The 16,305-nt window shown below is 40.5% G+C and overlaps 1 protein-coding gene across 1 annotated transcript in view; it reads left to right on the top strand.

Moving 5' to 3' along the window:
• Window positions 1–16,305, top strand: part of LOC122550081 (enhancer of polycomb homolog 1-like) — a 250,940-nt gene that overhangs the window by 88,804 nt on the left and 145,831 nt on the right. Inside the window, exon 2 of the mRNA XM_043690607.1 lies at window positions 2,063–2,197. Within this exon, the coding sequence (XP_043546542.1) occupies window positions 2,159–2,197 (39 nt within the window). The 5' untranslated portion in view covers window positions 2,063–2,158. The remainder of the gene's footprint in view (window positions 1–2,062; window positions 2,198–16,305) is intronic.

The following is a 16,305-nucleotide window of genomic DNA, read 5'->3' as shown; positions in this document are numbered from 1 at the left end:
GAAATGAGATAACGAGAATCCAGAGAAAGTATATTCCTTTCAGGGTGAAAGGGAAGGCTGGTAGGTATAGGGAATGCTGGATGACTAAAGAAATTGAGGGTTTGGTTAAGAAAAAGAAGGAAGCATACGTCAGGTATAGACAGGATAGATCGAGTGAATCCTTTAGAGTATAAAGGAAGTAGGAATATATTTAAGAGGGAAATCATGAGGGCAAAATGGGGACATGAGATAGCTTTGACAAATAAAATTAAGGAGAATCCAAAGGGATTTTACAAATATATTAAGGACAAAAGGGTAACTAGGGAGAGAATAGGGCCCCTCAAAGATCATCAAGACGGCCTTTGTGTGGAGCCACTGAAAATGGGGGAGATACTAAATGAGAATTTTACATCAGTATTTACTGTGGAAAAGGATATGGAAGATATAGACTGTAGGGAAATAGATGGTGACATCTTTGCAAAATGTCCATATTACAGAGGAGGAAGTGCTGGATGTCTTGAAACGGTTAAAGGTGGATAAAGCCCCAGGACCTGATCAGCTGTACCCTAGACCTCTGTGGGAAGCTAGAGAAGTGATTGCTGGGCCTCTTGCTGAGATACTTGTATCATCAATAGTCACAGGTGAGGTGCCGGAAGACTGGAGGTTGGCAAATGTGGTGCCACTGTTTAAGAAGGGTGGTAAAGACAAGCCAGGGAAAGCAAATCTTAGTAGTACTTATTCACTTAATGATAAGGTCCTAGGGAGTGTTGCTGAACAAAGAGATCTTGGAGTGCAGGTTCATAGCTCCTTGAAAGTGGAGTCGCAGGTAGATAGGATAGTGAAGGAGGCGTTTGGTATGCTTTCCTTTATTGGTCAGAGTATTGAGTACAGGAGTTGGGAGGTCATTTTGCAGCTATACATGACATTGGTTAGGTGACTGTTGGAATATTGCGTGCAATTCTGGTCTCCTTCCTATCGGAAAGATGTTGTGAAACTTGAAAAGGTTCAGAAAAGATTTACAAGGATGTTGCCAGGGTTGGAGGATCTGAGCTACAGGGAGAGGCTCCACAGGCCGGGGCTGTTTTCCCTGGAACATCGGAGGCTGAGGGGGTGACCTTATAGAGGTTTACAAAATTGAGGGGCTTGGATAGGATAAATAGACCAAGTCTTTTCCCTGGGGTCAGGGAGTCCAGAACTAGAGGGCATAGGTTTAGGGTGAGAGGGGAAACAGACCTAAGGGGCAACTTTTTCACACAGAGGGTGGTACATGTATGGAATGAGCTGCCAGAGGATGTGGTGGAGGCTGGTACAATTGCAACATTTAAGAGGCATTTGGATGGATATATGAATAGGAAGGGTTTGGAGGGATATGGGCCGGGTGCTAGCAGGTGGGACTAGATTGGGTTGGGATATCTGGTCGGCATGGACGGGTTGGACCGAAAGGTCTGTTTCCATGCTGTACATCTCTGACTCTGTGACTCTATGTGGTCCATCGAATCTGCTCTGCTATTTGATTATGGCTGATATGTTTCTCAATCCCATTTTTCTGCCTTCTCCCCATAACCTTTGATCCGCTTACTAATCAAGAGCCTATATATCTCTGTCTTAAATACAGTGTGTGTCTTGGCCTCCACAGCCTTCTGAGGTCACAAAAATTATGTTTGAATTCTGTCACAAGAAGGCAATGTTAATTTTGTTTTATTGTTAACAATGACTTGCAATATAAATGCTATATAATGTAGAAAATGGTTTATTTTCACTTAAGTGTGCACTTGAGAACCATTAGTACTTGAGTAATCATTTGAGATATAAAGGATTATATTCCAATTGGTATATAATGCTGATTAAAGTAACTTCTTGTTTGTGTTGCATTATCCGTATGAATGAATATGACCTGAAATTGTTACATATTTGTCCACCTGAATATTTAAGTTATACATGATCTAAGTTTAATAGTTAAGAAATGCAAACAAATTTTGTTGTTTACTCATTTGAACCTCAATTTCGTTGAAAATAACTTCGCTGTAGTTATATTGCACACTGGCAAAAGAAATGTTGCTGAAATGAGTTTTTATATTTACAGGCTTTTCTTTTCATTACAATACACAAGTTGGTGTCTTGAGGGAAATAATTTCAACTTGCTTTTTCAATATGGATTGGATATTATGGGTTAATTTTAATGGAATCCTTGATGATCCCTCGAAAGGATACATGCTTGGTAAGTCTTCCCAAGTCTTTATGTGCATTAAATATAGTGTGTGCCATGCAAGATTTTACACAAAGTTAATACTGGGTACTCTAATGTGGTGAAATTGAAGCTACCTCAAGTTTGCTAATATTAAAGTGACAGGATTTTTAAGATGAAAGATAGTCCACTACAGAATGCTTTAATTCTAAAATATGCAGATTCTCATGAGCAGTTTTATTTCCACCAATATTCCATTAGTTGTTGCTTGAATTGTTTCACATTGTGCTTTTATAAGCTTTGGGATAATTGCTTATTGTTGCATTGTTGGCTACAATGGATTTATTAATTGTCAATGTTATCATTGCAACATAAGATCTAATGTCAGCCTTGTTGGAGGATTTCAGCGTTTTTAAACATAAAAGCAAATACAGTTTTCATGTATGGATTTAAAACATTTGTATTACATGGTGTAATGTGAATCATTTCATTACTTTGCCTGAAAAATTGCCCATAATGTTCAGGGATGTCTAGGTTAGGTGCATTAGTCGGGGCAAATGTAGAGTAATGGGGAACGGTTGGGTGGGATATTGTTTGGACGGTTAATGTGGACTTGTTGGGCCGAAGGCCCTGCTCCCACACTGTAGGATTCAATAGAAATTCTACTCTGAGCATTGGTATTTCCATCAATGTGAAACATTATAGAATTTGATCTGAAATAGAAAACCTTGCATACTATGCCTAGAGAGAGAGTTTATAGTCACAAGTAATACGCTGAAAGTACAGACTAATACAAAGTATTTAAACAAAAAGTGTACAGTTGGTTTTGTGATGCTGACCATTGATTAGACTTCAACATTTAAACATTCTGTGCAATATTTAATCGTGATTGTGAATTCTAGTGTATTTTTGGGCTTTCCTAGCATTTTGATTACTGTAGCCGGCAGTACATGTTGATTTTAATATTTCATGGGTATGTTTTTATATTGAGTCTCAGTATCAAAATAATTTGTTGACTTGACTAGTTTCTCAATGAAAAATAATGAGATGATGCTGGAGTTGAGCTAAGTTTATACTTGTTGATTTCAATCATCCATATGTGAAATGTGATAACAACATCTAAATTGTAGTAAATGTTAATTGTTTATTCACCAAAACAGTTCTTTCCCATGGTATCTAAGTCACATTTTGCATTATTGTGAAGTCTTGTGAGGAGAGATTTTTATTGTTGTAAGCTGATTTATATTCCAACCTTGCTTTTATCTCAAATTGGCTGGTTTATTATGCACAGGGAATTTTTTTTATTTAGAAACAAAAGCAGTATCAGGGAGATTGATTTGATTTGATTGATTGATTGATTGATTAATTATGTCAAATTACTTACTAGCTGTTGTGCACTATTATTAATACAGGATGGTTTGTCTGAAGTGGAATTTTTTTGATGCATAGAATAGTATGTGTATCCTAATAAAACTGCATCACTTAACATGAGAAATCATAACTACTTCACATCATCAATTTCCAATGTAAAGAAATCAAATGTCTACAGTGCTACATTGCTGTATGCTTGCTCTGCTATTGGCAATGTTCCACCACTGTGCCTCTTTACAAATGAACTGGAGACCTCTACATGCAATGTAAGTGTACTGCAATCTCAGTCAAACAAAACATTTTATAATTCAGTCATCCTTTCAATAAACGTACTACCTTTTATTGAATGCATGACTCAAAATAAATGATAAAGGCAAGGAGTCACTCATGGGAGTGACATATAGGTCCCTAATTGTACTCCATCCAATCATGTGGTTACTAAGGAAGAAATAATGGAAGCTTGTCAGAAAGACATGTCAATAATCATGCGAGATTTTAATCTACAGTATGTATAGACTGGAAAAATCAGATATAAACATCAGAAATAAGCCATTAGGCTGTTCAAACCCCCTCACACACAGAGGGTTGTGAAAGTTTGGAACTTCCTCAAAAGTTGGTGGAAGGGGAGTTGTTGAAGAATTTTAAGACTAAGACATAGATTCTTGATAAATAAGGGAGTACCAAGTTATTGGGGATAGGTGGCAATGTGGAGCATTCAGTCCAGTGTCTACCTTATTGAATAGAGGAGCAATCCTCCAGGGTCTACTCTCAATTTGAATGTTTGTAAAAATCCATGCAACCATAATTCGGATACTCAGCCTCATTAGGACATACAACTAATGACTCTATGCATGCAAGGAATAGGAGACTTTGATAGTTAAGGGAAAGGGATCATTATAAGGCCTAGGAGTAGAAAGCCATTCAGCCCGTTGAGTTTACTTCGCCATTCAAATGAGATCATGGCTGATTTGATAATCCTCAACTTTGCTTTCCTGCCTTTTCTATATAACCTTTGATTCCATTACTGATTTTTTTTTTAAAACAGACTATCTATCTCTGACTTGAATATACTTAAAAATCTAGCCTCAACAGCCTACTGCAGTAAAGAGCTTCGTAAAATCACTACCCTCTGAGACCAGAAATTCCTCCTCATCTTTGCTTTAAATGTGTGACCCCTTGGTCTAAGATTATCCCCTCTGTTTCTATAATCTCCCCCAGGGGAAAGCAACCCTGTCAAATCCCCTAAGACAGAGGTCAGAAGCAGGTCACAAACCTTTAGAGTTATAAAAGTAAAATGCTGGAGATGCTGAAAATCTGAAATCGAAAAATTAAACACTCAAAGGTCAGCAGATCTGTCAGCATCTGTAGAGAGAGAGACAAATAACTAATGGCTCCTTTAAGTTTCAGGCAGTTTTCATTGGCATAGAATAAGGGTACAGCTAGCCAGCCCCCACACATCACTCCACCTATGTCAGCTCTTTTGTTTTGGTGGAAGGTTCAAACACGGCTTATAATTTTTAGTGGAGTCATGGAGGGCCTGGGACAGTGGGATGCATCAGGGCCCAGTAACCAGGATCGAGTTGGGATAAAGCTCATTGTGCTCGGGCTGGATGGGTTAATAGCCCAGGCTAGGAACAGCAGCTCCAGGGTCCATAATTTCTGCCCTTGCCATTGGAGTCAGGTTGCTTCTCAAGAGTCCTGGACAATGGCCTTGTGGAGTCATCGACTAAAACAAAAGTCATCCGACATTGAAGTATATTGGCCGTCTTATTTTCTTGTAAAGCTGTCAATCACTCCCAGCCATTTTTAATGTAAATTATTAGAAGCTTTAGTATACTTCAGATCCTTCAACCATGTGGAAATAGACACACAGTGAAAAAAACTCAAAATAAATGGGTCAGAGAAATTAATCAAATGGACCTTTCACTCCCTTCTATAGCTGGATAGATATTACTTATTGAGGTCTATGTGCATTAGCCATTCTTGAAACTTCATTAAACATTCATGATGAAGTCATCTATTTGGATTGCTACTGTTAACGCATTTGCCATTTTGTTTCATTATTGGGTGTCTCAGATTTCAGCAAGTAATATTTGATAAATGGTGATTGTAGTGGTGTAGGACATGGTATTAATCAGGAGATTCAAGAAGCATGTATCATGGGTATTGCAGTACGTTTGGCTGACTTTAACCTGCATATAGTTTCAGTGACACCAATGAGCAATAATGGCAGAGGATCTGTTTCCAGATTGTGTTGGGATGGTTTTCTAGTATTCTGAGGAACTGACTAGCATACAAACTATTTAGATCTATTATTTAACAATAAAGGGCTAATCTTGTTGTAAGAATCCTTTTAGGCTTGAGTGGCCATAATATGATAGAATTTTATATTATTGAAACTTCAGAGTTTGATCTTAACAAAGGAAATTATGAAATTGAGGCACAAATTGGCAGGGATGGAGTTTGGACAATTGAAAGAGTGTGACAATACATCTGCAATGCACGGTCTTTTAAGATCAAATAGAAAGTTTACAGCAACTATACATTCTTCCATGGTGCAAAAAACCCCAAAAGGTCAGTTGACCATGGCTAACAAAGTAAATTAAAATTGAATAAGACTGAAAGAAAAGGGCTATAGAATAGAAATAGGCCTGAATATTTGGACGATTTTAGAACACATCAGTTTCTTGATTCTCTTTTTCTAAGAGATTAGAATATTAATGTAAGATAGCAGAAATCATGAAAAATGGATCATAAAAATTTCTGTCGACATTAAAGTAAAGGCTTGGCTCGGACAAATGTGGATGCGTTACAGGCAGAGTCAAGGAAATTCATAAAGGGGAATAGAGAAACGCTTGCTTTGCTTTGTGTCTGTCTTCACAGGAAGATACTAGAAATCTCTCAGAATGACTGAGCCAAGGAACTAGGGAGAGTGAGAAATTGAAGTAAAATAGTATTAATAAGAAGTTGAGTTGAAGAAATTAATGTGACTGTAGTAGAGAAATTGCTAAGACCAGATATTCTACACCCCAGTGAGTTGAAAGATCTGGCAATGGAGAAAGTGATTCACTGATGATCATCCAGAATTCTACAGATTGTAGAATGGTTCCTGTAGATTGGAATGTAGCAAGTGTCATCCCACTCTTTTAAGAAGGGAGGGAAAGAGAAATGGGGAATGATAGAACTCTTAGCCTTCCATCAAAAGTAAGGAAACTTCTAGAATCTATTATAAAAGAACATGGTAAATAGACACTTGGATGGTAATGATTTGATTGGCCATAGTCGGCGTGGATTTGAAAATGAAAAATCCTATTTGAATCTGTAGAAGTTTTGTTTTTAAGGATGTTATTAACAGAATTGATAACACAGATTCTGTGGTCAGAGTATACTTGGACTTTTAGAAGACTTTGATAAAGTCCCCCAAAAAGACTTTGGTTGGCAAAAGCAAATGGGACAGGATGTAATGGGTTGGTATGGAATAAAGATTTGTTAAAAGGCAAAAATAAGGAACAAATGGGTCACTCTTGCCTTGGCAAGCTTTGATGAGTGGGTTGCTGCAAGGATCAATACTTGGGACCCCAGCTGTTGACAATAATATCAATGATCGGGACCAAAGGTAATATTTTCCAACTTGCAGGTGACACGAATCTGGGTGGCACTGTGCTATGAACAAGAGACAGTGGCTTCAAGAGGATTCAAATAGATTTAATGAGTGAGGAAGAACAAGGCATGTGGAAAAAATGTGAGGTTATCCACTTTGATAGAAAGAGCAGATGTGCGCAACATTTCTTCGATGGTAAGAGGTTTGAAAATCTAAATATACATAGAGTCCGTGTTCATAAGTCACTGGAGGCTGACTTGCAGGTATGCTGGCAATTAGGAGGGTTAGTAGTGTTTTAGTGTATTGCATGAGTGCTGGAGTAGCAATAAGTTCTTCAGTAGCATGTAAAATCTTGGTTAGACTGCATCTGGGAACTGTGCACAGTTTTGACCCCTTTATCTTAGAATATATATTATTGTTATAGACTGACTGCAACAGAGGTAGGAGAAAGTGAGGACTGTGCAGATGCTGGCGATCAAAGCTGAAAAATGTGCTGCTGGAAAAGCGCAGCAGGTCAGGCAGCATCCAAGGACCAGGAGAATCGACGTTTCGGGCTTAAGCCCTGAAGAAGGGCTTATGCCCGAAATGTCGATTCTCCTGCTCCTTGGATGCTGCCTGACCTGCTGCGCTTTTCCAGCAGCACATTTTTCATTCCTGCAACAGAGGTATTCAGAGGATTGTGAATCTTTAATTCTCCACCCCATAGGGCTGTAGAATCTTAGTCATTGAGTTTGTTTAAAGATTGGCAAATAACAACCTGTAATGTAGTGGGTTGTAGTTGATTAGCCCTGATTGTATTGAGTAGTGGAACAGGCTCCAGTGCTAAAAGGTGTACTTCTGTAATGTTCCTTTCCAGCTGGAAATGGAATAAATGGTTTATTTGTTACTTCTCTAACCTTGTAATAACATGCAGTTTCTTTGAAGAGTTTTTTTTGTGTTTGTTTTCACAAGGTTAAGAAGTCCTGAAGCGGGTGAAAGATTCTGTTTTTGATACGATAAATATCTGTGAAAGATCAACACTTTTCATGAGGTTGTAAGCTGCAATGCACTTTTCAATGTATATCTTGAAAGGATGTTTGTTTAATGTGCCGGTTTCAGGCTTATTTCGAAGACTTATCAGTTTGGTTACTGGTTCACTATACAGTCGAAATAGAGAGAATGGGTGTGGAGGAGACATGGTAGGTTCTTTTGCTCCTCCATGCTCTGTCACATCTGAGGGAATTTGGAAAATACTGAAACAGACTTGGAAAATTTGAGGATGAATTTAGAGGTTAAAGGGGGTGGAAGGGGAACAGGAGCCCATGTAGGTCATTTGTAGTTGGAAGTGGAAGGTGAGGGAGAGCAGTGAGGGCTTGAGGCCTGACATTTCCTGAATTCATTGGGTTGATGTCCCAGTAAATAGAACTGGCCATTTTTGCCACTGCCCACTTCTGTTGCCACCTTGGCCCTACCTCCATCTAACTTTTGCCTCCTAACAGCAAAATTGACTATAATTCAACCTGTTTTGGCTCTACACTTGAAGGAAAGTTATTCCTATTGTCCTTTGGTGTCCTGCTGCCATACAAGGAGAAACAACAGCAGGTTTTCCAGTCCTTCTTTTACTGCTTAGATAAATATTTGGACATGAACAAGTTCAGGCAGGAAGTTGAAGCTGTACAAATTAGATATCTTATTTAATTTTATTGAATATCCCTTGTACATAAAACTTTGCATTAGGTGCTTTATATGAACTTCTCTATTGGTGACTACTTGATTTTTAATGTCCCTTTCAGCAGTCATTGGGGTCATTGTGACACAGACAAAAGCTATGAGGAACAGTAATCAAAATTACAGTTCCTAATATTACTCGCACAACTAGCTTTCACAGATTTGAATCTAAAACTTGATTTTACCAGGACATTCATTTATTTTTATTCATGGGATGCAGGCATCACAGGATGAGTGTCACAGTATTTATTTCCTATCCATAGCTGCCCTGGTGGAGCTGTAGTCACATGTAAGGCCAGACCTAGTAAGGACAGCAGTTTCCCTTAAAGGACATTAGTGAACCAAATGGGTTTTATTTACAACAATCAACATTGGTTTCATGGTTGTTAGACACTTCATTCCAGATTTATTATTGAATTCTTTGGCACTGAGCCTGGCACTGTTGCTCAGAAGGGAAGGGGGGAAAATAGAAAGGCGCTAGTGGTAGGGGACTCAATAGTAAGAGTGATTGAGAGAAGATTTTGTGTTCAGGAACGGGACTCCATGGAAGGTATGTTGCCTCCCCAGTGCCAGGGTCTGGGATAGCACCGATCGGGTTTACAAGATTCTGAAGGGGGAGGGTCAGCAGCCAGAAATCGTGGTAGATATTGGCACCAATGATATAGCCAGGAAGGGGTTGAGGATCTGAAAAGTGACTACAGAGAATTAGGTTGGAAGCCAAAGAGCAGGATGAGTAGAGTAGTGTTCTCAGGTTTGCTACTGGTGCCACGAGATAGTGAGATGAGGAACAGTCAACGAATGCAGCTTAACACGTGGCTGCGAGGCTGGTGCAGGAGGGAGGGCTTCAGATACCTAGACCATTGGGATACCTTCTGGGGAAGATGGGACCTGTACACGAAAGATGGGTTGCGCCTGAACTGGAGGGGCACAAATGTCTGGTGGGAGTTTTGCTCTTGTGATTTGGGAGGGTTTAAACTATTTTGGCAGGGGGTGGGAATCAGAGCCACATGTCTGAGAGGGGGTCAGTTGCAGACAGGGCAGTGACAGGATGTATTAAATCTATCAGGAAGGTTTCCCATGTGATGAGACAAAGGGATCGGTTAAAGTGTGTTTGCTTTAATGCAAGGAGTGTCCGAAATAAGAGTGATGAACTTAGAGCATGGATCAGTACTTCGGGCTACAATGTTGTGGCCATGACGGAGATGTGGGTTTCACAGGGGCAGGTTGTTTGACGTTCCAGGGTTTAGAACGTTTAAAAAGAACAGGGAGGGTGGAAAAAGAGGAGGGGGTGTAGCATTGCTAATCAGAGAGTGCATCACAGCTACAGAAACAAAGGTTGTTGAGGAAGGTTTGTCTACTGAGTCAGTATGAGTGGAAGTTGGGAACAGCCACTGTATTGGGAGTTTTCTATAGACCACCTAATAGCAGTAGAGCGGTTGAAGACCTCATAGGTAGGCAGATTCTGGAAAAATGCAGAAGTAGCAGGGTTGTTTTTATGGGTGATTTCAACTTTCCCAATATCCACTGGAACCTCCCTCATGCAGATGGTTTGGATGGAGCCGTTTTTGTCAGGTGTTCAGGAGGGTTTCCTTACACAGTATGTAGACAGACTGACGAGGAAAGAGGCCATTTTGGATTTGGTGCTCTGCAACGAGCCAGGACAGGTGTCAGATCTTGCACTTTGGTGAAAGTGATTACAACTGTCTCATATTTAGTATAGCCTTGGAGAATGAAAGGAGCAGTTACCGATGGAAGATATTTAATTGGGGAAAAGGAAATTATGACGCTATCAGACAGGAGTTGGGAAGTACAGGCTGGGAGCAATTGTTCCACAGAAAGGGCGTAACAGACATGTAGGGACTATTTAAGCAGCAGTTGTTGCGACTGATGCACAAATTTGTTCCTCTGAGACAGGTAAGCAGTGGTAAGATTAAGGAACCTTGGATGACGAGAACAGAGAAACTTCTCATCAAAAGGAAGAAGGCACCTACGTAAGGTGGAGGAAGCAAAGGTCTAGCACAGCTTTAGAGGATTACAGGCTTGCTAGAAAGGAGCTCAGAATTGGACTGAGGCAAGCAAGGAGGGGGCACGAAAAAGGCTTGGCCAGAAGGATTAGGGAGAACCCAAAGGCATTTTACTCATACATGAGGAATAAGAGAACAAACAGGGAGAAGGTAGGGCCGATCAGGGATAGCGGAGGGAACTTGTGCGTGGAGTCTGAGCAGATGGGGGAAGTCCTAAATGAGTTTTTTGCTTCTGTTTTCATCAAGGAAAGGGAACTTGTTGTAAATGAAAACTTAGAGGAGCTGGGATACAGTCTTGACCAGATCAAGATTGATCTGCTAGAAATTTTGGAAAACATTAATATGGATAAGTCCCCAGGGCCAGACCTGCTCCGAGAAACGAGAAAGGAGGTTGCTAAGCCTGTGGCGAGGATATTTGCCTCCTCACTCTCCACAGGAGTTGTACCAGAGGATTGGAAGGAGGCAAATGTTGTTCCTCTTTTCAAGAAGGGTAATGGGGAAATCCTTGGCATTTACAAACCAGTCAGTTTTACGTCTGTGATCAGCAAAGTTTTGGAAAGAATTCTGAGGGATAGAATTTATGACTATTTGGCAAAGCAAAGTGTGATTAAGGGCAGTCAGCATGGCTTTGTGAGGAGCTGGTCATGCCTCACAAATCTTATTGAGTTCTTTGAGGAGGTGACAAGATAGGTTGACGACGGTCGAGCAGTGGATGTAGTGTATGTGGACTTCACCAAGGCATTTCATAGGGTTCCCCATGGTAGGCTCATTCATAAAGTCAGGAAGTATGGGATACAGGGAGATTTGGCTAACTGGATTCAGAATTGGCTGGCTGACAGAAGGCAGAGAGTGGTTGTAGATGGAAAGTATTCTGCCTGGAGGTCAGTGTTGAGTGGGGTCCCGCAGGGCTCTGTTCTTGGGCTTCTGCTCTTTGTAGTTTTTATAAATGACTTGGATGAGGAGGTTGAGGGGTGGGTTAGTAAACTTGCAGATGACACAAAGGTTGGAGGTGTCGTCGATAGTATCGAGGGCTTTTTAAAGACAGGATTCTTGGCATTGTGGATCTGGGTGTGCAAGTACATAGATCCCTCAAAGTTGTCACCCAAGTGGATAGGGTTGTTAAGAAAGCATATGGTGTTTTGGCTTTCATTAACAGGGGAATAGAATTTAAGAGCTGCGAGGTTTTGCTGCAGCTCTACAAGTCCCTGGTGAGACCACACTTGGAATATTGTGTCCAGTTCTGGTCACCCGACTGTAGGAAAGATACAGAGGCTTTGGAGAGGGTGCAAAGAAGGTTTACCAGAATACTCCCTGGACTGGAGGGCTTGCCTTATGAAGAAAGGTTGAATAAGCTTGGACTTTTCTCTCTGGAGAGGAGGAGGAAGAGAGGAGACCTGATCGAGGTACACAAGATAATGAGAGGAAGAGATTAGAGTCAATAGCCAGAGACTTTCCCCAGGGCAGGATTGACTGGTACGGGGAGTCACAGTTTGAAGATATTAGGAGGAAGGTGTAAAGGGGACGTCAGAGGTAGATCCTTTACGCAGAGTTGTGAATGCATGGAAGGCATTGTCAGCGGTGGTGGTGGAAGCAGAGACATTGGGAACTTTTAAGCGACTGCTGGACATGCACATAGATAGCAGTGAGTTGAGGGGTGCGTAGGTTAAGGTAATATATTTTACATTAGGATTAAACCTCTGCACAACATCGTGGGTCAAAGGGCCTGTTCTGTGCTGTACGTTTCTATGTTCTAATTAAAGTTTCTTCGTGTGCTGTGGTGGGATTCGAGCCCAGGTCCCTAGAACATTATCTGGATTACTAATCTAATGCTAATACCAGTAGGGCATCAAAAAATATGAAACCAAGGTTGCATAAATGTTTCTCAATCACTTTCATCCCAAGAAATGTTTACATGAGGAAGATGGCTCTAATAGAGAATTTTACCCAATGATATTTGCCCTGATCCACAAATGTCCATGTAAGACCATTTTCCCCAAAACATTTTCAGTGTTGATTTGCAAATCTTCAAAGCAAGATACTACAGTGAGACCACTTCCTCATTAAAAGGATGTTGGAGAGAAGTAACGGATGAAAATAACTTTTACTTTTTGCCTCATTGGTACATGGAGGACACTTTTTTTATACCAATATGTTGTATGTTATTTTGTATGATCTCATGGAGAAATTGGCATAACACATTAGTATAAATGGATATGGATATTTTAGTACCTTAAAAGGAAAGTTTTGAAAAAATTACTAGTTCCTTGCTGCCATTGAGAAAATGTGGTTGAAAAATACAAGTCACATAATTACGTGGTAGCCCTATTTGGAATTAACACTCCCTTAATACGTAGCTTCCTACTGGAAGAACAAGATCAGAGGATCATCCTCATATTGAAATTGGCCTTCTTAATCTGATCTGATCTTGACCTTGAAAATTACCTTTGTACTCTTTGAACAAAGTTGGTAGATGTGCTTAGTTTAATGTTCATTGTTCAGAAACAGCTTAGTAAATTGCCCTAATCTGAGCATGTAGTTTCTGGTTTTGAAAGCCTTATAAGCATTCACTTTACTGCTGCATTTAATGCTTGAGTAGTTCACAAAATATTGTATTGATGGTTAAAAGATTTATAAAGACAATCTGAACTGCTGGAATAAAAATGACATTTTTGGTTTTTGTTTCATGTATGCTGCAAAATAAACAAGATCAGTGTCAATTCAGTTATGATTGCAAAATCTTTTAGATAAGAAGAATACGTCTTAATCCCAGTTAGAATATTTCACAGAAAAAATAACCTTTGGTCGACTTCAACAATTTAACTTTTATGGTGTAGATCGAGGCCATTCAGCCTATTAAGTCTGCATTCACTGGAGAGAAACCATCCACCCATTCTAGTCGTGCCTACGAGCCTTGGTTTAAAGCCTTGTGCTCCCCTCTTTAGCTCAATCCCTTCTTGTCTTTTACTGAGTATGTTCTGAGTAGATGATATGAATGTGTTTTTGTTCTTTTTGTTGGGTTTTTTGGTTAAATTAGTAAAATTAAATCATTTTTTAAAATATAAAACTGAACATTGTATTTTGAACTATGGTGTTAACAGCTCGTGACTTAATCTACAGTTGGTAATGTGTAGAAACCAGGATTCTCTTCCTCTGGGAAGCTCCATGCATGCTGATTGGCTGCATAGATTCAACCTCCTTTTGCTGTGTGGCATGCAAGTAGACCTTTATGGAGGTTTATAAAATCATGGTGGGCATGGATAAAGTCAATATCAATGGTCTTGCCCTTGCATGGGAGAGTTCAAAACTGGGGTCCTTTTTTCAGGTGAGAGAGAATGACTTTAAAGGGGACAGGAGGGGCAACCTTTTTACGGAGTGGCTTGTGGGTGGAATGAACTGCCAGAGAAAGTGGTCGATTACACCGTTTAAAATACATTTGGTTAAGTTCACAGATAGGAAAGCTTGGAGGGATATGGGACAGGCTCAGGCTGATGGGACTAGTTTAGTTTGGGAACATGGTCGGTGTGGACTGGTTGGACCGAAGAGTCTGTTTCCATGCTGTATGACTGTGTAGTCATGTGTTTAGGCTGCAGAAGGTTGGTACCACTTGTTTAGGTATTCCTGGTGCTGGTCCCAGTATGCCATCCTATACACTACGTTGAACTGGAGTTCAGCTCCTGGCTTGGTACTAACAGTAGAGTGGGTGATATGCCGGGCCATGAGATTGCTGATTGTGGTTGAATGGCCGCAATGCATCCTGGATGTCCCTTCTTGAATTGCTCGACCTATTTGAAATCTGCCCTGTTTAATGCTACACTAAATGGTGATAGTGTTTAACGTAACATGGCGAAAGATTTCTTCCAGGTGGTGGGGAGCTGCCTTCTTGAATGCCTACAGTCCATGTACTGTAGGTAGCCCCTCAATACTGTTAGGGAAGGAATTCCAGGATTTTGATCCAATGACACTGAAGGAACGGTGATATATTTCCAAGTGAGGGTGGAGAGTAGCTTGGAGGGGAAGTTGCAGATGGTGGTGTTACCATACATCTGCTGTCATTGTCCTTCTACATGATCATGGTTCTGGGTTGGAAGGTACTTTTTAAGGAGCCTTGGAAAATGTTTGTAATCTTGTAGTGTCTCAACTGGGCATTGGTGATGCAGGAAGTGGATATTTATGGATATGGTGCCACTCAAGCTGACTCCTTTTATTCTGGCTTGTATCAAGCTGCTTGAGTATTGTTGGAGCTGCACTCGTCCAGACAAGTGGGGAGTTTCTTGTAGATGGTTCACATGTTTTGGGGTGTCAGGAAGTAAGTTACTTGCTGTGGTATTCCTAGCCTCTGACCTGCACTCATAGCCATTGTATTCATATGGCTATACCAGTTAAGTTTCTTGTTAGTAGTAAGCCCCAGGATGTTGATAGTTGAGGATTTGGTGATAGCGGCATTGAATTTCAGGGGATGATGGTTAGCTTCTCTCGATGGAGCAGATCATTGCCTGCCATTGTGTGGCATGAATGCTAATTGCCATTTTTCAGCCCAAGCTTGGATATTGTGCAATTCTTACTACATTTCAACATAGACTGTAGTAGTGTCTGAGGAGTCATGAATGATGGTGAACATTGTGCAATAATTAGTAAACACCTCACTTCTGACCTTTTCATGATGGAAAAAACCACCTGAAGTAGCTGAAAATGATGGCCTGAGGACACTACACTGAAGAATTCCTGCAGAGATGACTGACCTCCAACTAGCACAACTATCTCCCTATATCTAACCAGGAAAGAGTTTCCCCCTGATTTCTATTAGTTCCAGTTTTGTTAGGACTTCTTCAAGCACTGTGGTTAATTGTTGTCAAGGGCTGTCACTCTCCCCTCACCTGGAATTCAGTTCTTTTGTCTATGTTTGAACCAGGTCGTCAGGAGCTGAGTGGCCCTGGTGGAACCCAAACTGGGTGTCACTGAGCAGGTGCTGCTTGATAGCACTATAGGTGACACCTTTCATCACTTCACTGATGATCGAGAGTAGTCTGATAGGTTGGATTTGTTCTACTTGTTGCATACAGGACTAACTGGGCAATTTTCCACATTTTGGGTAGATGCCAGTGTTGTAACTAACTGTACTGGAACTGCTTGGCTAGAGGAGCAGCCAGTTCTTGTGTACAAATCTTCAGTACTATTGCTGGAATATCATCAGGGCCCATAGTCGTTGCAGTATCCAGTGACTCAGACCATTCCTTGATAGCGAGTGGAGGTAATCAAATTGGCCAAAGACTGGTATATCTGATGCTGAGGACCTCTGGAGGAGGCTGAAGTGGATCATCTGCTTAGTAATTCTGGCTGAAGATAATTAGACTTAGGATTCTTACAATGTGGAAACAAGCAGCCTTCTCTTTTGCATTGATATATTGGGCTCCCCCATTACTGAGGATGAGATTTGTCTA

The sequence above is a fragment of the Chiloscyllium plagiosum genome, chromosome 5 (genome assembly GCF_004010195.1).
Source record: "Chiloscyllium plagiosum isolate BGI_BamShark_2017 chromosome 5, ASM401019v2, whole genome shotgun sequence".
Taxonomy (NCBI): Eukaryota; Metazoa; Chordata; class Chondrichthyes; order Orectolobiformes; family Hemiscylliidae; genus Chiloscyllium; species Chiloscyllium plagiosum.
Note: the sequence above shows the minus strand (reverse complement) of the source record. Positions and strands in the feature narration are given on the sequence as shown.